This window comes from Eleginops maclovinus, chromosome 1, assembly GCF_036324505.1.
Source record: "Eleginops maclovinus isolate JMC-PN-2008 ecotype Puerto Natales chromosome 1, JC_Emac_rtc_rv5, whole genome shotgun sequence".
NCBI classification, from domain to species: Eukaryota; Metazoa; Chordata; class Actinopteri; order Perciformes; family Eleginopidae; genus Eleginops; species Eleginops maclovinus.
In genome coordinates this window covers 12,046,377-12,069,726 of record NC_086349.1, presented here as the reverse complement: position 1 = coordinate 12,069,726, position 23,350 = coordinate 12,046,377, and the positions used below count along the sequence as shown (strand labels likewise).

General features: G+C 38.2%; 1 protein-coding gene and 1 long non-coding RNA gene across 4 annotated transcripts; one reads left to right on the top strand and one right to left on the bottom strand.

Moving 5' to 3' along the window:
- Positions 1 to 1,405: 1,405 nt before the first annotated feature.
- Positions 1,406 to 11,801, bottom strand: LOC134869077 (large neutral amino acids transporter small subunit 1-like). Of its 3 annotated transcripts, none has more exons than XM_063890489.1 (11): positions 11,371 to 11,801; positions 10,228 to 10,752; positions 9,977 to 10,102; positions 6,784 to 6,889; positions 6,598 to 6,642; positions 6,041 to 6,164; positions 5,832 to 5,935; positions 5,017 to 5,113; positions 4,490 to 4,639; positions 3,813 to 3,987; positions 1,406 to 3,541 (listed from the first exon to the last, which is right to left on the bottom strand). In XM_063890489.1, exons 1-11 carry the CDS (start codon positions 11,444 to 11,446, stop codon positions 3,465 to 3,467), a joined length of 1,605 nt encoding a protein of 534 aa, XP_063746559.1. In that variant the 5' UTR covers positions 11,447 to 11,801; the 3' UTR covers positions 1,406 to 3,464. The 3 variants fall into 3 exon arrangements, with proteins under 3 accessions (XP_063746559.1, XP_063746568.1, XP_063746576.1); XM_063890498.1 differs by having other exon boundaries at positions 10,228 to 10,749; XM_063890506.1 differs by having other exon boundaries at positions 10,228 to 10,545.
- Positions 11,802 to 15,535: 3,734 nt separating this feature from the next.
- Positions 15,536 to 18,394, top strand: LOC134867964 (uncharacterized). Its single transcript, XR_010166222.1, has 4 exons — positions 15,536 to 15,891; positions 17,286 to 17,444; positions 17,626 to 17,721; positions 17,923 to 18,394. It is a non-coding gene; the product is annotated as an uncharacterized LOC134867964 (long non-coding RNA).
- The last annotated feature ends 4,956 nt before the right edge of the window (positions 18,395 to 23,350 follow it).

Below are 23,350 nucleotides of genomic sequence, written 5' to 3'. Positions count from 1 at the left end.
GTGTTTCCATCCTGTATGATTACCTGATTGTGTCCTAAATGCTCCCCCTGCAAACTGTAACAACTATAGTCTACCAGTTTTAATGGATTTTTTTCAACATACTATACGATATATATATATATATGATTTTTTTTTTTCGAAATGCTATACTATGTCATTTTATCAGATTTTTTTTTTATCAACATACAGTACTATGCCTTGACTTGTTTTGAAATACTATATTAAGACATTTTTTGACATACTATACTTCTATACCACTATGTTATTTTTTCTCATATTTTCAACATGCTACACTATGAGTTTTACTGACGTTTTTTTGACATACTATATTAAAGCTTTTATTTTGTGATACTTTCCTATGTTGTTTCTTTATGATCTTTTGAGAATACTAAATATGTAATTATTTCTGATATTTCCGACATACTATAGCTTTCCTTTGTTAACACACTACACTTGTTCAGATTTTTATGACATATTACACTATTACTTTTTTCGACATGCCATAGTTTGGTATTCCAGGTCAATTCTCTTTTTGATGCCGTTAATCAAAATATACTATACGTCACTGCTGCAATATTGGCTCCTTGCCTGTCCAATCTGCCATCAGTAATATTGTCTTTATCAGCTCTGCTACTGGTTTTATCAGTAGCCATTCGACCATCTCATTTCCTTTTTAGGCGGAAATGAACTCTCCTGATGGCACAGGCATTGGCAGCAACATTGTCTGAAAGCATATAAACAAGACACAACATACAATAGGGGACAGATGATTTCATACAGATCACTACCCAAACACTTGATGGCTGAGATGATACAGCTGCTTTACGACATTTTAAGAAAAATTGTGCTTGTAAAACATTCGTATAATTTGTATAAATACTCTCTTGTATTGTGAGATTGCTTGTTCTAGGCTTGGGCTGGCCTTGTTGTTAACTGATGCAAGTTTATACGTTTATTTTTTTAAGTCCGGCATGTATATTTTTTACTTTGTTTTTTTAATGCTATTTTATTTCTATTGTAATGTGCAATGCCTTGTCTTTATGTTGCTGCAACACAAAAAAAATCCAAATTGGGATCAATAAAGTACTTCTATCTATTGTATTCTATTCTATTGTATTCTATTCTATTGTATTCTATCTATCTATCTATCTATCTATCTATCTATCTATCTATCTATCTATCTATCTATCTATCTATCTATCTATCTATCTATCTATCTATCTATCTATCTATCCATCCATCCATCCATCCATCCATCCATCCATCCATCCATCCATCCATCCATCTATCTATCTATCTATCTATCTTTTATAAGGGTGGTGCATTTACGCAACAGTTAAGAATAAGAATTGTACCTTCTTAGGAAAGCTTTTATTTTGGCTTAAAAAAACACCAACAACCTGACCAACTTTGAACAAAAATATGTTTATTGTTACAGGTACCCGCCGCCAACGTCCCTGACATACAACACCTGCAACAAATGACAAGTACATTTTTGAGATACAAAATTTGCTATACAAGCTTTTTCTCAGTAGCATTTGTATTAGGTTTATACATTTAAAGGCCTTATTTACTCATACAACAGTACCACTTTGTACGTAAAGATACAGTATACATGACATGAAATATATGAGGTGGTCTTTATAAACCATTTTTTACTGTGAATCAATGGTAAAATGTCTGTTTTTATAGATTTAAATAAAGGGCACATGAATAATTAATTCTTGAACTATTGTGCTCATAGCTATCTGACAGTCGAACATTGATAAATTGTGTGGTGGAAAAGGTGCATTATGTTCCAAAATGTTCAATAAACTTTTATATCATATATTCCATCTCCTTTAGATGTAGATGGTGGTGTTTTTAACCTTGACCTTGATTATTGTCCACTATGTTGTGGAGCCTTGGTCCAAATTCCTTTGCTAACACAATGATATTTGAGGACTGAGAAGGACCACATTTTATCTGTTGAGAAGTTAAATGAAACGTTGGAGGTTAACTGTATACATCATGGTCTGCGTTTTGCGCTTTTGAGAAATTCGGAAGTTTTACTTAAAATGTATTTTGGAGGAATGGCTCGTATCTTTTTATTTTGTGTCTTCAATCAGTATGGATTATTATAACATATTTAACAGCATTATGGTAGATCTAATGGCAAAACCTAAACTGTGTGAGGTTAAAGGGGAATCCCTATTATAAGCCTTTCCCAACACACAAAACCTCCCTATATTTTCCTCTGGTATCTTGAGTAGACTTGAAAAGTGCTATCAATAACTTCGAGGTTAACCTCACATGTTCAGTTTAAAAATACAAATGTATCTGCAAAATATAAAGGCAAAACTGATGTCACTTCAATTGCAACATTCATTCTGGTCTTATAGCAACAATAAAACAGAACAAATGGAATATCAGCACTGACATGGCCGGCACAGATCAAAGGTACAAGCAATACAAAACACTAAAACTACAATGGTGCTTTTTTAAAATACAACCAGAAGGACATATAAGTAGTTCTGCAGATTCTTATAATAATGCCACAAACAGCTGCTGGTATCCACAGTCATTTCATCAAATATCGTCACATGTAGAGCGCTGACTCTGGCAAACAGACCTACTTCACAGGAACACATATTCAGGAAACAAGACATATGCAATGTTTTATCTCACTTTAGCTTGTGATTTTACATGGTGCTGGGACTTAATTTCACAAATGAATACAAATTAACACAAATATTAGTAGTGTATGAGTATAATGTTATCAGTGCTATGCTTGTTTCCTCTTCCAACCCTGACCCTGTTTATACACTGTACACTGTCAGTTTCTAAGTGAGGTCTTTTTACTGTAAATTAGTCTACTAAAAGAAATCTTTACTGTTAGATGATTAGTTTTTATAGTTTAAAAACTGTAAACTATAAAACAAAAATATGTGTAGCTGATTGTTAGTCTTTGTCAAATTTCTTGTCTTCGTAATCTCATTTGTACGCTTTGGCTGAACAATTAACTTGTACATTTTAGGCCACCAGAGTAAATTGTATTCAACTGACACATTTAAATACAGTATGTATTCCTGCAAAACTTCTTCACATTTATGATGAGAGCATAGCTCTCCATTAACTTACTAACATCATAATAAATTTAAGGAAATATTACCTTGAAATTTAAAGGAACAGCAAGAAGGAAATGTCAAAATCTGACATTTATTTATGCCAATTTAAACATTTTTCAGTTTAAACTAAATGTGTTTTTCATACTCTGTAGGCTAAATAACAGCATACGTAAACACTCCTTTGTCAACATTTTCCAGGCTGCACTTGCTCATTACAAATTTGTTTCACAGTTACCTGCCTGGTTATTTAAAGTTTCACAACAAAACTGTTAAGCCAAATCACAAGCGAATGAATGTAAACATATGAAGATGAAAATATTGACAGTCAGTACTTCATGTAGTTCAGTTTGTCCAGCGTTATTCAGTTGCCTCATGCTGCTCCCTCTCCTCAGGAACAGACATAAAGATCTTCTGACAGAACATGGTGAAGATTTCTGAGGAGAAACAACTCATCACATCAGCCCGGTCTGTTTTCTCTTGCTAGGTTACTGCCGGTTGGATATTGTGATTTTTATTAAACATTAGATTAACAACTTTGTTTAAGTCTTCACATGGATTATACAAACAAAACAAATGTATCAGTGCCCACTGCTGCACTCGAGCAAATATTCTCATATGAATTTCACAACAAACAGTAATGAAAGCTTCTCCAGCCTTGCCTGAACAAATGTAAGACGGTATTAAAAAAACACATATCTCACTCACCCAGCATCTTCTTAACCACATGGGGTTTTTTCCATTTGTAGCCCAGTAGGTACGCTGGGATGCCTGTGAGAATAATGCTGGTTCCTATCAGGCACTCAAAGGGAGCTGCCCAGAAGGACACCAAGATCATAAAGACACAGCCCAAAACGAAGGTCACAGGAATGAACAGATACACCTGAGAAAAGAGGATACAACAGATGTAGGTCATTTTTTCTCTTAGACAAGAGGGGCATGGGAGAAAATGGGTAATTTAAGTATATTTTGAGCTATATATTCCTTGTTAGAGGTTCATCTTCAAATGAAATGGCTCAAGCTCAAAGCCAAGATGAAAGGCTCTAATATTCCCATGATGAAGCAGAAACAAAGAGCCATAAACCACTCCCTCTTATTCTGAAAACAAAGCATGGTTCTACTTCAAAATAATAACAAGGGCAGTGAAACAATGGGGCTTTTATTTTTTTCTTTAAAGACAGAAAAGTGGATGCTCAATGAAACCAGGAGACGCATTTTTGTTTTCAACAAAGAAACGGGCTGAGGTTGAGGTAAAGCCAAGATCTTACCTGAGTTGTTTACCTCTCAGTGAGTCTCCAATCCTTTAAAAATAATCCCCTGAAAATCTCCAGTGCAACAAGCATTTACCAACCTGCAAAACAACCTTAAAGACGTTAATACTCTACCTTAATGGGCCTTCTGAGGTCGGGCTTGGTAAAGCGCAGCCAGAGCATGCCGGCAATGGCCATACCCACGCACAGCCAAGTGAAGAAGCTGAAGAGATTGATGACAGAGAAGATGTCCTTGGAGATGGCGTACATCATGGAGAGCAAACACTGATACAAGTGAAAAGGAAGACCAGATTGTATTAGTTTTGCATGTTAACAACACATACATGTATTCCTCAAGATAATTGCAAATATGTGTATATTTATAAGCTACAGGCTTCGACAAAAATAATCTTGTTCAATACAAATAACTAGTAAAACTAACAAAGTACTAATCATATTTAACTGGAGGACACCAGTTATCTGTAACTCTTTGGTTGCAGATAGACGTCAATAAAGGTCAAACATAACTATGTCCAACTTTAATTCAAATCTTATTGGATGTCATTATAAGTTGTTCTTCACACCCAGAATTTCTAAATGTGATCTTTCATAAAACACAAGAGTAACCTTCAGATAATTCCTGTAGGGAGCAGGAGACTTACTGTGAAGATGAGGGACGGCACCGGTGTGAAGACGTCTGTGTGGACCAAACCCAGAGCTGCAGGGAGCTGACCCTCGCGAGCTCCAGCATAGAACAACCTGGAAGAGAGGAATATTTGTAGTGGTTGTTTTGTGATACAAAAACTGGCCTATGTGACATGATTTAACCTGTAACAGTGTCAGATTTCTCATCATTTTATATGAAACTGCACATTGTAAAGACCCATTTGGGATTCCAATACAATCAGAAAGATAAATATTTAGCAGTCATTTCCCAAAATAAAGGAACACCCTGCCCTTTTTATCCAATACAAACAAACAAAAATAAAAAAGCAGCTATAAACTGTATTGGATCATCAAGAATCTTATGAAGTTGTAGTCTCTAGTCTAGACCAAAGGTCTTTTATGTTGAGATGATGTAAAGTCCCCAGACGGGCTCCAAGAGGTTTTTAGGAAACATGAGTAAACCACTTATTTCCCTGGTAAAAAGATCACATACAGTACACTGTATGTGTAGAAGTTGGTAAAATAATAAGTTCAGAGGTACAGAAGTTTTGAGGAATTTAACAGTAGTTCCCACTATCCCAACTTCAGAAACTGTCTGAAGTTTCCTCAAACAGTACTATTATGCATTCTTAGCTCAATCGTTGAGTTCTATGGGATCAAATAACATGATCCCAAAGGCTTCCAGGAATTGAGCTAAATTAAACAAATAAACTAAGGGGGGTGACGGGGCACGTCCTTTATCTGAGAAAAGGAGCAGCCTTAAACGGAAAACCCCTGCTAACCTTTACCCCGACTCTGTGGAAACACACACCGTGCTGAGGTAAATAGGGATCCGTTGACGGCTCCAAAGCAGGACAATCCCACAAAGACAGGAATCAGCCAGGACATCACACCAAGATGGTACTCCCCGAAACTCTGATAAAAAGAACAACAACATACATGAGAAAACAATACTCATACCAACAAGATGCAACTGATGGCTTTGCGTTGGTAACTTTATGACAGAAATATGATTCTCACCACGGCAACAGCCTCCGAATCCACCATTTGTTCAGGGGAGATGGTGGTGAAGTAGGCCAGGTTGGTCAGAACGTACACCACCGTCACTATAGGCATTGATATGATGATGGACAAGGGCAAGTTCCTGAGGGGAAAGGTCAAAAGTCATTTGGGGAACAACATATTCCTACATATTTTTATTACGTTTAATTGTTTTCATTGAATTGAATAACATATGTTATTTGTGTTCAATTGTATGAAATTCAATTGGGAAATGTCACCATAGTATTTCACATGTTTTTATATTATTTGACAGTTGTGAGTGTGCTATATTATTTAACACAACTGGAACATCTAAATACTTTGATGGAATCTAAAACTACAAGTTTGTTTATTCAGCTCTAAAGCTTTTTTTGAGGCTGCTTTTGGATTGTAATAAGTGTGAGGGGCATTAAGTCATTTTGAACTTTATAACTCCATGCAGTCCACTGATGGTAAACAAGCTCAGTAATGGATAAGGGTACTCATGCGATTAGCATGTACAATGTTCAGAACAACCTTCATAACATTTATGTCACCTCTCTGGATCGATCATCTCCTCTGTCACGTAATTCAGGTAATTCCTAAAAACAAATACAAAGAGTTCAACAATATTTCAGCAATAAGATAAAGACTGGTATAACTGTTAACTGTATTGCGTGGCTTACAAATAATTAATGTATTTTTCTGATAGAAAATGTTGAAATATTTCACAAATGCCTTACCAGCCTCCAAAAGCAAAGAGACCACTGTACAGAGCCAAGACAATGTTGTCCACTCCTAGTTTGCTGCCTTCAAATGACTTCTCTAGTGTCAGGTATGGCACATCACCTAGACACACACACACACACACACACACACACACACACACACACACACAGAGTGTTAATTTCGTCAACAAAAACTATGACAAAAAAGTTCGTCAACGACCTTTTTTACATGGCTAAGACGAAACGATGACAAGCTAAAAATAGATTGTTGATAATAAAAACTATGACGAAATCTATATTTTGTTTTCGTTGACGAGACCAGACGGGACTAAGTGTTAATGCTGGACTGTCAGACATTCAAAATGCAGGATATTTTATTTCCCCTTCCGGCTTCGGGTTCAATAACCTACTTATCCAAATGTGTGGACAGGCAAGTTCTTCTTTTGGAGGCCGTTGTATTTATTAAAACCTGTTACACATGCTTTTGTTGTTGTGAATAAAACTAATAACCATTTTCGTCCAAAGACTAAGACTAAATCTAAAATAGCTGCCAAATTAACACTGACACACACACACACACAAACACACAGAAAAGAAGAATTTAAAGGAATCTAAAAGAATTTAAAGGAATCTAAAACTGTCACTTTCTCTATACTTGCAATAAATTAAGGAACTGTTTGATGTCACAGACATTTAATGGATTCTTATTCATGGCTGCTGCTGCTGCTGCCTCATTACAGTCCTGCAAGAAGGCCAGGCTGTTGCTGACTGCCCTTTGACAGGCTTGACATTTTCAACTAGCCAGTTGGGAACACTTTGCCTACAGGTTCGAACATCTGCTTTGATGTACTGAAACATAATCCGTTCCTGTTCAGCTGACATTTGAAAATGAGCAGAAATATCTTTTGATAAGTGAACATGCAAAGTAGGCTGTGTTTGTATGTGTGTGTGTGTGTGTGTGTGTGTGTGTGTGTGTGTGTGTGTGTGTGTGTGTGTGTGTGTGTGTGTGTGTGTGTGTGTGTGTGTGTGTGTGTGTGTGTGTGTGTGTGTGTGTGTGTGTGTGTGCAGGGTGCGATTTGTAGGGGGGGATGGTGAGGATTTCCCCCCCTCTGGTTTTCCTATCCCTACCTCTGCTAAATTATTTTTATCTCCGGTGGGGACAAGGATTTCCCCCCCTTGATAGCGATGAATGCAACTTAACTGCTAGCCTACTTAAACTCTTGAAATCTAACGATCTTCAGTGTATTTACATCAGAGTAGGCTATTCAGCAGCCTTCTGGCAGACGGTGCATATTTCTGAACGTCATCGAAAACAAAAACATTGTAACATTTTTGTGCGGGAACTTCGCAGGAAAAACAGCGCTGAACCAAACATGAAACGCGTTCAGAGCAGCATATCATCTTACTTTACAGGACCCATTTGCAGAATTGTGGATAGAAGAGGGCCGAAATGCTGCAGACAATGCCCCGATAGGAAAAACGAAAAAGCCACCACAAATTTGTCACCAGAGCCGACTGTTTACTTTGTCTAGTTTTCCAGACCTGTCCCTGAGTGTTGACAGCACGTTGTGCTATTTAGTGAATTATTTTGAGTGTTTGATTTAAGTTAATTGGAGGGTCTTTTCATGGAGAGCATTGATGCTGTTCTATGGTGCTTTCTGCCTGTTAGTGCGTACGCATGTTTTTGTGACGTTGAATAGATATCCATGTATGGGTTATTAAAAGTTTTGCCATGTTGTGATGGGGACTAATCCACGGACCCGAAAAAAGGGCCTGTCTACTTTTTGCGTTTTTTTCTCCCTAGTTATGCAAGTTAAAAGTCCAATGTTCTTGTCTATGAATAAATTTTAAAAAAACATCCCCCCCTCTGTTTTTTTGTCAAATCGCACCCTGTGTGTGTGTGTGTGTGTGTGTGTGTGTGTGTGTGTGTGTGTGTGTGTGTGTGTGTGTGTGTGTGTGTAGGTACCGCATGGCTCTCTCCTCTACCTGTCGCTTTCAGATGGTAATGTCTATGTGTGGCCTATTAAACACACATTTTTTTCACTCTGTCCTTCTCTCATGCTCTGAAAGCCGGCAAGCTTCACCGTCTAGTTTCCATGGTAACGCTGTGTGGAGCACAATGGGAGTGGGTGTGGCTTTGGAGGGAAAAAGGCCGGGGGGCGGGGGGGCAGCAGATGGAGCACGGAGCAGACGATTGCAGCGCGGTTTTATTTTGAATGTCGTGACTGGAGCTAGAGTTGCTTTGCTATCTCAGGATTGAAAAGCTATTCTATCCATTGTTCTTAGAGATGGATTTCCAATGCTCCTTTGAATCACAACAGCCTCCATCTTCAGGGCTATGGTATGGAAGATTCAGCTTGAATTGAGAAGGACAATGAAAGACTGCAGTCATCAGAGCAAATGCCTCTTTTTTGCAGCATTAATGTTTCTAGGACGTCCACTATTTCTGTTACATGACCACATACTTTATGTACACATTGTACAGACAAGATAAGTATTAAATCAACTACGCTCATCAGCGGTTAACTTCAAAGTACACCCACGCACACACATTTACATGGCTGCACACTTGCTCAGACAGACGGGCCTTGTGTTCAGACTCAGCAACTGTGCTAACAAACTGAAAGGAGGGCAGTTTGCTCTGGTGAGCTCATTAGTGTCAGTCAACAATTTGTTGATCATTAGAGACAAAAGAAATAAACCTTGGTTTCAGCACATCAGTAAACTCTGAGACAATAATGGATGTATCTCAACTTTGGTAAAACCTACAAACCGTATTCATGGTAATAAAACAAGTGGGAGTTAGGGTTAATTTGTTTTCTTCACACTAAAGCGCCGGTCTGTTTTCCATGTGTTGTTTTTTCCACAACCAAACATTAACATTTTAAGAGATGTTAGTAAGTTTCAAATCAACTTATCATCACAATCAACACATCAGTATTCAAATTAAAAAATATATAAAATAGTGAAAAAGATTTTAATGATGGCCAAATAATTTCGATTAGTATTTTAACACTGCTGTTGTTGTAGGTGTGTTTTTTAGACCTGTAGCCACAGAATGCTATATACAACACAGGTTTATGGACCCGAAATCTGTATGAAATGTACTCTTGATGAAATGATAACTGATAAGAAATTAAACTGATAAGAAATTAAACATTAAACATCTGTTTTTCTGTCTAGCAGAGTTTGACCAAGTAGGACTCACCTGTTGAAATCTGGATGAAGCCAAAGAGGATGATGATGAGCAGGGCTACCAGTTTGGAAGCTGTGAACAAGTCCTGCACCTTGGTAGCCGCTCTCACACTGATGCAGTTTACAAACGTCAGGGAGGCTACAGAAAAGCATACAAATTAGGCATACGGAGGCTCAACACCTGGAATAATGTGGAATATCTGAATATGTCATCTGTAAATAAAATAAAAATAAGGACTTTCAAGGCCAGCAAGGCCCACTCACTTAGACACAAGCAGGCGATGAGCTTGGCGGCACTATCAGGCACGGGGCAGTTTGGATACAGAGGTTTCAGCAGGTAGGTGGCAAACACCAGAGACACCACATACTGGGATGAGGGTCGGATGATGAGCATCTCTACCCACAGCTTTAGAAAAGCCGCCAGTTCGCCGTACACCTCCAGGATATAGGTGTAGTCTCCACCAGACTTGGTGATTGTGGTGCCCAGCTCGGCGTAGCATAGGGCGCCCATAGTGGAGATCACTCCACAGACAGACCAGATGATCAGGGAGAGCCCAGCTGAGCCAGTCTCTTTGACAACACCTGTTGGGGTGACGAAAATGCCTGAGCCGATGATGGTGCCTATAATCATCCCCACTCCATTGAAGAGGGTGATGCTGCGTTTGAGCACGATCTTCTCCCCTTTGACAGAGTCTGTCGTAGGGCTAGTGGGAGAAGCGACCATGGGGGTAGTTCTAGACGCTGGCTGCTCTACAATCAGACCATCTTGGTCTGGTTCTGTTTCAACTGCTGGAGGAGAGAGGACAGCAGAACCAGAATATCAGGCAAGAGTTTACCATCTGAGGTAGGACCATTTAGTGTTGCCAGAGATCACAAAAGAAAGAGAATCATCAAAGTGAAAAAAATATTATATAAATTATATATTTTAAGCGCAGGTACATTTACGAGAATGAAATACAGAACTTATATGAAAACAAAAACAAAACAGACGTTTTTCCTTCATGTGTCAAGTAGCAGAGAATAAAGTGCATTGTTGTTTAATAATTTGGATACATCTTTGCATGAACTGTTGAAAAGCTGGCTAATCATGACTAATTGTAAAACCTGTTGACTTAGGACATTGCTCCCATCAACCTCTCTCTGTTTATGTAGACACACCCAACAGCAGTTTGTTGTGTTTACACATCCAGTGGAGGATAGGCAAACAGTAACTGTATATGTGTGTACAACGTCTCACATTATCTTCCCTTTCACCATTACATAGACACCCAAATCACCCTGATGCATCTCTATAGCCACGTCAATCTGAAAGTATTTTCCATTAGGCAATGTTGCATCAGGGCGCATGGCGGCATAATGCAGCCCTGCACCATGTGGTATAGGAGTGTGAGCATGCACTGTACCTACCCCCTATCTTTTCCTGGCTCGCTGCCTTGGCAACACTCTCTCGGCTGCTCCTGGATTTCAGCTCCGGCTCAGCCATCTTCCCTCTTAATCTGGGTCCTCTTGTCTTGTCTTTTTCCCTCTTGCCCCCCTTTCCTTCCTCCCTGTAAGGTCCTCTTCCTCCTCCTGTCTGGGTTTCCTCTCTGTCTCCTTCACGTACACAATGCCCCCCACCCCCCCTCCAACTCTTTCTCTCTAGCCCTCCCTGATTCGTCCTCTCTCACACACATGTACACACAGTCTCCTCTTCATTTGCTGCCTTCATCACACTCACACTGGTATTCATCTGACCCTGATCCTTTCCCTGTCGCTCTCCCTCCCTCCTTCCTTCTGTCTCTCCAGGATACAGCAGGGAGGAGCTGAACCTTTGTGATGCTGCTGCTGCCTGAGCCTACGCCCACTCCAAATGGATGATGGGATAACTCAGAGGGGGAAGTAGGTTACTGGCAGGCACCATTGGGAGGGGCAACCATGTGACGCTGTAAGCTTGTCGTGTGTTGCTAATCCAGTAGTAAACACTATGTCTATGTGTGCCTGTGTCTGTGTGCTCATGTCAGAGTGTATTAGTCAGGATGCTGTAGATCCGGTGCTCCCTCTAGTGCTGTCAACATGGAAAAACAGTGTCTTTGTTCTCCTGTTGTGCAGAAAGGTAATACCAGAGAGAAAATGGATACCCATTGGCCATGTTCAAGGTAGACAATGCTGAGTAATGATGATAAAGCACATGATGTTACTCTATCACCTGATGATTTTTCCACCATATTGTGGAATTGTGAAATTGACACCAGGTGTTCAAAAAGGACCAAACCTACTCAGCACAACAAAGATAGTGTGCCAATACAGCTTCACCTCCACAACAACAACAACAACAACAACAGACACATCATGGCCTGACTAGAGCTATGAAGATTTGATGTGTTAAAATGTTAAAGCAAGCTGTGATTTTTTGGGCAAATGATTAAAACAAATATGTTCAGAGCACTTGACATAAGAAGGTGAAGGAGATTGTTACATTATTTCTCCCGAGATTTAAAGTTTGATTTGCAAAATGTCAGGTTAATTTCTCTTAATGTATGTCAGGCACTTGTCTTGGGGCTATTGCACTGCACGTCACATTTTCAACCACTAGATAGCAACCTAAAAACATGTTTCAAATTGGAAAATTGTTTCTGAAACTATAGGGATTCATTTTGTGGTATGTAAACCTAATATATAAACCTAAAATATAAACTACAGGTAATGCACAACATATAGCCTTATACATAAACTACAGTAATGCACAACACAGAGATTAAAAGGTATACAAATAAATACAAATATTTCTCAAACTCTGATAAATTGGGGTTTTCTTTGTACACTTTAGTGAACCAACATGCTTGCGTCGTGTTGTAATTAGATTGCAGATAAATGCATTTCCATTAGTAGGCGTAATACAAATAATTTATTAAGTCAAAAATCTCCAAATTAATTGATATAATTGCCACTGTTCAAAATTGCATTATGGGTTGTATGGGAATGGTAAGCCTTATATAAATAGTTGAAGTCTATAATTAATTGTGATAAAAAAAAATGCATTGGTGTTAAGTAACTTAATACATGTACTCAAGTACTAAGTACGATTTTGAATTGTATTTTGAATCAACTTGCATATTTCAGTTTGTCACGCTGTCATGGTGTACTTTTACTCCACTACATTTATTAAATACGTTTCTTTACTTTGATTAATGATTTGAATTATAAACAACACCTAATATATTATTTTGAAAAAGGCCAATTTGCGTAATTTTACTTTTGGCACATTGGGTGTATTTTGATGCTACTACTTTTGTACATTGCAACATTTCGATTGCACGACTTTTACTTTTCACAGAGTATATACACTCTGGTAGTTTCACTTTTGCACATTGCTTCCCTCTCTGCAAAAAGATGTGACATTCCGAGAATGAGCCCCGTTCTGTTTCCGCGTGAGTAACAGCTCACTTGCATTACTAGTAACGCTGACAAAGTCGGCTTGCGATCACCAAGCTCAGCTCGCGTGAACATCTCAGCTCATTAACGATGAAACGCAAGCCGACACTGATTTCAACCAGGACACTTTCTGCCGTTTGTCCGGGGACTTTCCCCTGGGCAGGAGAGAGAAACTATGTTCTCAGCGAGTAGCCCAGAGTGCAAGCCTTCTGAATGCCCGGATGTAAAAGAGTGGGCGAGAAGGATATGTAGGAGGATAATTACAAGTTATTTACAGTCACGGTGTCACAATATTTGGCACTAGCCCTATTTTGTATTACCTATGTAGTAATAATAATCTTATAAAATGGTGACGGCATTTGGCGTCTGCAATTATTGACTTTAAAAGCAGTTAGTTTTAAAATTACAACGTTCAACAAAAACCGCTAGGGATCATGGGGGATTTAAAGACACAGCAGTCAGAAAAATGAACACCACAAACAAATTATTATATGATAATGATCAGTTGATAAAGGCTGTACTTTTGTAACAACCATCAGTAACATTCATAACGTTGCTGAGCAAATGATTTGATCCTGACTGTTATCACATCCAGATGTACACATAAATTCCTCCTTTGATACTAGCAATTTTGCATGCAGCTTTTACAGCTATAGTTAACACGAGAGAGCACCTAAAATCATTGCAAATTCCAGATCATTCGTTTCGAAATGTGTTGTCGTCAACAAGTGTATAAATAAGCCAGATGTGAGCTAATTAGAGAGAGAAAAGAACAGAGAGGAAATACAATGATCTTAAATTAATTCATCTATTCTATGGCTTCCATAAGTCATTTACAAACATGAAAATTAAAGTTCATGTCATGCATTGAGAATACAAGTAAATGTCTTACAACAGCCGTGCAAGAAATAAGAATTCCCTCAATGTTTCTTATATTTGGCGGCTGAAGCTCGTCTTAGAGCTCGCGTGTGATGTCCTCGTCATTTTACCACACCGTATAGGCCCACCTCGGGGACGGTCAGAAAATGCAAAGAATTGCAAATGATCACCTGAGTCTGGTGGAGAAATGCAGGAGTGAGAGAAATCAGAGGTTGCCCTACTGTAGTTCACTCGTTCTTCCCTAAATCCCCCATTGTACTTAAAAACATTGCATTTCCTGTAAAGAAATAAAAATAAATCACAAGAAAAAGTGATCATTTTGCACAATAATAGTGTTACTTACTACAAATTATTTCTAATTCTCATATTTTAATGTGTAAGACATATTTTAATGCTGTGATTTTAATGATGTCAAATCTGTTAGTTATGTTTATTTATTATGTCTGTCATTTCATGTTTAATCTAATATTTATCTCATACCAAGTGAGGTGTTCATGTATTCACGTCATGTCATGTCTAGTCAAGCCCCTGTGTTTCATGTTGTGTCTCGTTTTCCATTTCCTGTTTTATTTTGTACTTACCTTGTTTCTCATTGCAGGCCCTGTTACTTTCTGTCTTTGTGTGTTTTCCCGCCATTGTCAGCGTCTGCCCCGCCCCTGATTGTTGTCACCTGTTGCCCTCATGTTTCTGCCTCCCCTCCCCAGCTGTGGCTTGTGTCATCATTAGTGTCTTTGTATTTAGTCCTGCTTTCACTTGTGTTCTCTGTCAGTTCCTGTCGTCTTTCATGTAATCAAGTCAAGCGTTTTTCATGTCTTGGATTTCCCTATAGTCTTCATGTGTTCAAGTCAAGTGTTTTTTTATGCCCTGGATTTTTCCTAACTTCGTATTTTTGTAAAACAGCTTTTGGAATAAAGCTCGCCTTTCGTTTGTACCCATACCTGCCTCCCTTTGTTGCTGCACTTGGGTCCTATTTCCCTAATACCTAGTTCAAGTGAAGAAAATGTACTTGTTATCGGCCTACTACTGGGTTATTCAGTCCAAGCAATGATGATTATTCGGATAAAATTATCTCCACCTCCACCACTGAAATTCTGCTGGGAATGTTTCAATTATTACACATTGATTTATGAAAGGTCAATTTGTCAGACAGGAACATTATCACTACACTTAAAATGTTTGTATAAATAAGTAGTGTGACTGCATTGTGTACTCAAAATATATTGCTGTCATGATTTGAACCGATATGATAACTACACCCAATGTGTTGCATCAGTACACTGTAAAAAAAGGAAATTACAGTTGTTGTACTTACACACAATTTTATTGTAAGCTAATTCAGAAATACAATTTTGTCATCTAACAAATAAATTAATGTTTGCCCAACTCAATATTCTCAGAATTTGGTCAACAAGGAAATTTGATTCACCAAAACAAGATTTTTTGTTTCCCTCAACTTTCTAACAAGATTAGAAAGATTCTAACACAAAAAATTAAGTTTCCTCAACTGTATGTTCATGGACACGCCTACTACGGGGTTTCCTTCCTGTCTCCATGGACATACACAGGTCTCCACGAGTCGACCGTTCTACCATTTTCCCTCGAAGTTGAGAGGATTGCCAGACGTGAGATTCATATCAGGTAATTATTGTTATTTCTCTAAAATATGACTTAATAGAATGCGTAAGGCAAATAATTGAAGATAGATTTGGTCGCTGAACTAACCAGCGTCGTATATTTAATGTATTTCAACCAAATTAGCAAAGTTATTAGCTGATTTTAGTTTGCTAACTTAATGCTAATTTTTGAACGTGATGTTCTATGCACAGTCAGTAGCAGCAAATTGCTAAAATATTCAACTTAATTGTATGTACTCTATACACATGTTGTATAAGGACCGCGTGTGTTGCAGAAAGAACTGTCTGCTTAACAATCAAGCAGTAGTAGCTAGCGATAGCGACAGTAGCGCTAACATTGGTTGTAGAGGGAGAGTTAGAGTTTGTGCCCTTGTGTCTTAACTGAAGTAGAGGGAGAAGTAGCGCGAGGCTAGGCGAGGCTAGTTTGTGGGGTAACCTACATACAGGGCATTCGTAAATTGTCACTCCGAGCACATTCTGAAACTTTTTAACCGTTCGAAACACTTCCCAGAAAGACAGTATTTCACCAGTCTCATGATACTGTCAAATCCATAGACTATATCGGTTAAAACGTTTCAGAGTGTGCTCGGAGTGGCAATTTACGAACGCACCCATAGACTTATATATTGACTGATATATTTTTTCTCTCGCATTAATGAATGCTGCTGTGGTTTTGAATTTACTGGTTTACTTTTAATTTGACTGTTCAGTAATTCATGGAAAATAAATATCTAAACTTAAAATTGCTAAAATATTCAACTTAATTGAATGTACTCCATACACATGTTGCACAAGGACCGCGTGTGTTGCAGAAAGAACCATGTGATGTCTGCTTAACAATCAAGCAGTAGTAGCTAGTGATAGCGACAGTAGCGCTAACATTGGTTGTGGAGGGAGCAGTAGCACGAGGATAGGCAAGGGCTAGGTTGTGGGGTAACCTACATACAGGGCATTCAGTACTAATATATAGACTTATATATTGACTGATATATTTTTTCTCTGCTGTGGTTTTGAATTTACTGGTTTACTTTTAATTGGACTGTTCAGTCATTTATGGAAAATGAATATCTAAACATAATCTGCACTTGAATAATTTATGGTGTCAACAGTGCAAGAAAGATGGCCTGCACTGTTTTTTCCTGAGGAGGTAATGTTTTCCTTTATGTTTTGTGTGTATGGTTTTCCCATGTGTATTTGTGTACTGAAACACTCATTCCTGTGTACTAGGCTATATGGTTAATCTTCTGATACACTATCATTTGAAAATGTAGTCTTTTCATTCAAATGATGAGATGAAAGTCTTGTAATGCATTGGCAGCTTTAGACTGGCATGACTATACCACATTAAGTCCTGGTATGGATATTATAATTATAAACTGTTTTTTTTTTTGTGTCCAGATATCTAAAGAATTTTATAGAGTCACCAGCAAAAACCTCCATGAAACTTGGAATGCATCTCTTGACAAGTATACGTCCCGCCTGATAAAACTTTACCGAGCCAGGAAGACAGCTTTTGGTCAAGATTTGGAAAAGTTACTGAATTCACTTGATGAAGAGGTGGGTAATGTTCCTCAAACTAAACTGTATGTAAAAAAGAAAAATAACCTTAAATAATCAAAATCACATGACATTCGATGTTTATAAACAGAGATTCTTAATTTGAGAGTTATCTTGCTGCATTACAGTGTGTGTCTGTCTGTGTGTGTGTCTGTCCATGGTTGTATGCACGTGTTCACAGACGGCAGACATTGCGCGCCATAGAAGGACGACAGCATTGAGAGGCCTTCCCATTTTTGTTAGAGAGGATGCATCAGAGTTCTTTCTGAAGTGCATGGTAAGTCAGTCCAGAGCATTTCGGTGTGATTAATAGATTTGCAGTGCCTCTTTCATATCTCCCCAGAAGCTGGATACATATTGGCTGGTAGTCTTGTCCTAAATGTGACTGTAAACAACTAAATTAGCTTATGTGTTGACCACAATTGTAATGGGGTGTTGGTATCACTAAAACATTTGCTGTGTCTGTTTTTTCCCACAGAACACAGACCCTGAGGAAGAGGTGGTTGGAGGAGTGGCAGTTGCCATACTGACTGTCTATGACGATGATGATGGCACCGAATCCCCACCAGTGACTGAAATCAATGTCATCTTGGAAGGGGCAGTTATAAAACACGACCTACCTGACCTCGCTGCTGCCTTCGCCTACCTGTTTGGCCTAATGTATGCAATGGACATAAGCTATCCAGAGAAGATGAGGTACACCTTTGAGGCCATCCAGACTATCTTTTCCGAGCTTGGTTCAAGATGCTCGCAGCGCACGCGATCCTTGAAAGAGAAGCTTTTGCTGTGAAGCCTGTGTATGATTTACACTCACACACACATACACACGAACGCACGCACGCCCAGCTCTGTCATCACTCCTCCATGAACAAGCCTACACCAGCTCTTTCACACACACACACACACACACACACACACACACACACACACACACACCAGTAGCCCATTGATGTTGGAAAAATAAAAACAAATTGTATTCAATTAATTTGTTGTGTGTTGAATGATGGGGAGTGGTGAGGGGGATTGGTAGAACTAAAAAAACTGAGTTGGTAGAACTCCTGGAATCTATATGTAAAACTCATAAAACTGTGTTGGTAGAACTCAGAGCTTAAAGGTGAAACTCAAAAAACTGAGTTGGTAGAACTCGGAGCTTAAAGGTGAAACTCAAAAAACTGAGTTGGTAGAACTCAGAGCTTAAAGGTGAAACTCAAAAAACTGTGTTGGTAGAACTCAGAGCATAAAGGTGAAACTCAAAAAACTGTGTTGGTAGAACTCAATATTAACATGTGAAACTCAAAAGCCTTTGTTTGTAGAACTCAAAATTTCTATGCAACACTCCAAAAACTTGAGTTGGCAGAACTTTAAAATCTTTGTACACTCAACCACAGTGAATTTAAGTTAAGAAAACTCAAAAAACCAAATGCATCACGTTGCCTAGAAAATCTGTGTTCTGTCAACCGTTTTTTTTTTTTACAGTGTATGATGGCACATTAATTACTGCTTGTGGCGACAGTTTTGACAGCTGTTGATGGAAAGATAGCCCACACAGAGGAATAAACTGTTGTGGTTTTTCCTTTCAAACATCTCTGAGACAGTCAGCGTCTGACAGGAAGGCTCTAAGGATCAATCTGCTGTGGGAAAAACCCATGAATGTACTGTTCATGTCTGCTGCATTTCAGGCTATGCAGTTTGTTCTCCATCTCCTTGGGTATCTGCTGGAAGACAACAATGTGTTAAAAGTTTGCAGGTATTAATAAAATATTTTCAGATGCAGAGTTTAAAAATAGGTTGTTGTTACCAAAGGTGGAGGAAGAATTCAAAGCTGGATTTAAGTAAAATAATCAATTTATGGTAGAAAGAATCTTTAGTAAAAAAAACCTTATTCTACAGCTAATTATATCATACTGTATATGCCATTATACTATTGGGGATTTGACTTCATTATGAAACACTGAATACAGCAGTGTGTCATAATCATCGCTATACAGTACTTTTTAAATCTCTAATCGGGGAGTTTTTATGTTTATAAGTGAATTTAAGAATTGTTTGCTTCCTACATAATGAAAAATGTATAAGCACATACCAACACAATGGTCAAAAACAAGGGTAACATTATTTATTTTTTACATAAGTGGGGATCCTAATAAAAATTGTTATTTTCTATAAGGGGGGACCATTGTCTAAAAAGCTGAAGGTTTAACGGGGGACCTTAATCCAAACAAATATTTCTGGATATAAAGGGGGACCCTTATCAAAAAAGTAAGTTCTGGATATAAGGGGGGAAGATTGACTTTTCTATAAGGGGGGACCATTGTCTAAAAAGCTGAAGGTTTAACGGGGGACCTTAATCCAAACAAATATTTCTGGATATAAAGGGGGACCCTTATCAAAAAAGTAAGTTCTGGATATAAGGGGGGAAGATTGACTTTTTTATAAGGGGGGACCCTTATAAATAAGTAAAACAAATGTATAAGACAAGGGTCAAAAACAAGGGTAAACAATTGTGTTTTATGTAGCTAAGGGGGGACCCTTATCTGCTTCAACACTCTTTTCATTAGGTCTCATCCAATCAAACCTGTTTCTCCGTGATGATGACAATGTTGAATGATGGGTTTATTTTACCTTTCCGGCTGCTCTTTCTTCAATGCCTCCATATGTTTTTATCTTGTATTGTAACACAGTTTTTCCTTTCATTCTCTCTGTCCCTCTTTGATCCTTGTGGTGCTTTTGAGTTCCCATCCACTTGAACCTCTCAAGTACTCTTTGGCTGATCAAGGGTTTTTTGTCCAGCCAGGCTATTCAAACAGTGACTCAACATATAATTTTCAAACTGTAAATGGTTTTCCTTTTCAGTAAAATAACACACAATTGCAGTTTGTTTTTAAGGGAGCTTCAGACAGGGACACAATTATGTGCTGCAGGTTTAGTCTGCATTTCTGGCATCTCTATGGCTAGAAAAAGCCATTAAGATATCTTGAAACTAACTTAAAAATTGACCACAATGATATAATGTGATCTGTTACTTCAGTTTTCTGGATGCACTCGGTGCTATAATTATGTATGGTTACGTACTCAAAGCGAAAATGGAAACTTCAATGTTCCTGTTTATGGGCATGAGTGGTAAAATAATGCTAAATGTCATCATTTGTATAACATATACTGAAACAATCTCAATCATCTCCACAGTTATTCTGCCCATAAGCTGATTTGTGTTTCTCTTTGATTTGTGTTTGTGTCATCTTCCGGTGATGCCACAGCAAAAGTGTAGCTAATGACATTAGGCATCAGAGCCCATCCGATAAGACGGATCAAGCACTCTCTTATTCCAAAAATAAATTTAGCCCTTAGGGCCATAAGTAAATCCTCCTTGATAAACATTCACTGATATGGCCTGGGAAATGCTAGAAGACATGCTACTGCACCCGTTGCTGCATCCGCTACTGCAAACTCCCACGTCCTCCTACATCCATCACTCTGCTACCTTATAGCTTATCACAAATCTGGCCCCTCAAGTGTGTTTGTGTGTGTGGATGAACCTGGTGCTTAGGCTTTCTGCTTTAGTTTGCTCCTCCGTTGGCGTCAATGTACCCTTACAGATGACCCTGACATTCCCCTGCCAATATCTCCCTGTCTCTACACGCATCAATTATTCTCCTCTCACCGTGTCCTCAACTATTCTAACCACTTACTCTTAATGATACAAAAGCACAAACACAAGCACAATATACTCCAAATTGATCGAATAGCTGTTAAAGTGCTTTAACATTGTGGAAAGGCAAACTTTGTCTGCTAATGGATGCCAAACACCACATATGGCACCCATTCACAAGCAATCAATCCACACCACATTGACCTTGCTAATGTCCACCTTACATTTATTGGTGTCTTCTCAGTCTGTTTTAGAAATAGTAATTTAGAGTAATTTCCTAGACGGATAAAAAATCAGTCAGGTTTGATTCTGGGGCACCTGACATGCGTGAAACAGGATGTATTATCCCACGCAGCTGGCAATTGTTCTGGCCCGAAAATACCAGCAGGAGCCCCACTGTCACTGAGGAGAATATCGTAACAGGAAAGGATTAGGGTTTGAGATCTGAAGCAGAACAAGCATTTGCAGTTGTGAAAGACAGCATCATCTTCACTTTCTTCAGTTTGCATCATAGAGAAAACCTTTCCATTACATTTACAGACTGAAACGTTGGATCTCTCCGTGCTAGAGTTTTTTTTGGAAGCATGTGTGTTATGTAAAAGGATTTTAAGTATTAAAATCCAAAATTTACACTGCTTTCTTTCAGTAAGTAAGTTGCTGTGAAGTCAAATAAAAGTTGATATATATGTATATATATATTTATGTTATAAGAAGAAATAATGAAAGTGAAAGAGACGGTTCAGCTTGTGCCTGAGGAGAACGAGTCTTCTAGAAGAACAAAAAGGCTTTGAAGAGTGAAAACGAGCCAAAACATTTCAATCTGTCAGTCTTATTCAGCCAAGGAGAAGGAAATTACTATTTTTTAAATGATTTTTTGTTCTTTATTTGACAGCTGTATATATGTTAATTGGATTCCTGTTTAGTGTAGGGTACAGAAGAAGCCAGCAGACAAAGAAAACTGAGGTGGCTGCTCAATAGAGGCAATCATTTAAACCATACATTACATTTTAATTTGTTAAGTTATTTTTCAATTAGATCACAATTCATAAACATTGTACTCATTCTTAGCCAGGAGACAATTAATTAAACATGTAATGTCATCAACAAGCCATGAACTTTATTTCATGCCAAAAAACAAACATAGCATCCACATAACAACAGTATATTCTTCATAAAAGAAAAGATAAAACACTTTAAAAAAGAGTGAACACATTCATGTTCACGTTATCTGAGCAACCACAGCTTACTTGACTATCATACTGTACATTAACCAATGTTCTACAACAACTACTTACAGCTTTCATTAAATACTGTACACAATCTTAATAGACTGCCATCACATAGAACAGCTTCTCCTGGATTTATGTACTCAAAATATAAACTTCTATGTGTCTTCTACGTTACTGTACTGTTTACACTGCAAATGCAAAACAATGGCTTTTGGTTGTTTTTTTTCTAGAGTAACAGTACAAGTAAACCTCAGACTTATTTGTTATTGTCCGCTAATATCTGACTACACTTCAGTGCAGCTATTGGCTTGTTATAACTGCAGTTAAGTTGACCTTTTATAATAGACAATCTACGATAAATATCCATTCTTTACAATTAGGTCCACGTTTCATATTTTTCTAAAGTGCAGGGGTGACACACTTATAATAACATTTGAGATGCGGACCACAATCAACTACAGTATGTTCTATCTACTGGCTTTCTAACCCATCAGCAAAAAGATGCTTGGCAGCGAAGCTTTGAGGGAGACAACAAAGCACAATACCACAGAGAGAACAAGGGGAAATGCAGGTAAACCCTACCACTGTTTTAGTCTGTACTGGAGAATGAGGGATGGTGATGGATGGACAGATCAGTTGTCATTCATGTGTTTCTATTTTTGTGACATCGGTGACATGACATCTATTCTGATGCAGAGATGTAGTTTTGATTTAAATAAACTAGCACTGAGAAATAAGAAATCATGCAAAGGTTTTTTTCTTTTCATTTCTTGCATTTATATCAAATCAGTAGCAAGAAGTGTGCCAGTTAAATGAGTGTTGGCACAAATCCTGATAACACAGTAAAATATTGCATTGCCTTAATTCCTCATCTGCAAGGTTTTACATAGTTTTACTCCTTAATGATTTATCCGAGCAGTCTTCTTTGTTATAACCTCGGAGCATAGCTATGCAAAAACAATCCTGGTCATGCCATCAGGAAAAAGTGGATATCAAAGAACAAAAACAGATCAAACGATTAAACAATC

Bases quoted from the DNA above. Each gene is read 5' to 3' on its own strand.
- LOC134869077 (XM_063890489.1), bottom strand. From the start codon at position 11,446: ATGGCTGAGCCGGAGCTGAAATCCAGGAGCAGCCGAGAGAGTGTTGCC. The intron at 10,753-11,370 runs GTAGGTACAGTG...TCTCTCCTCCAG, and splicing joins GAGCCAGGAAAAGATAGGGG to CAGTTGAAACAGAACCAGAC. The intron at 4,640-5,016 runs GTAAGTCTCCTG...CACTTGTATCAG, and splicing joins TGCCGTCCCTCATCTTCACA to TGTTTGCTCTCCATGATGTA.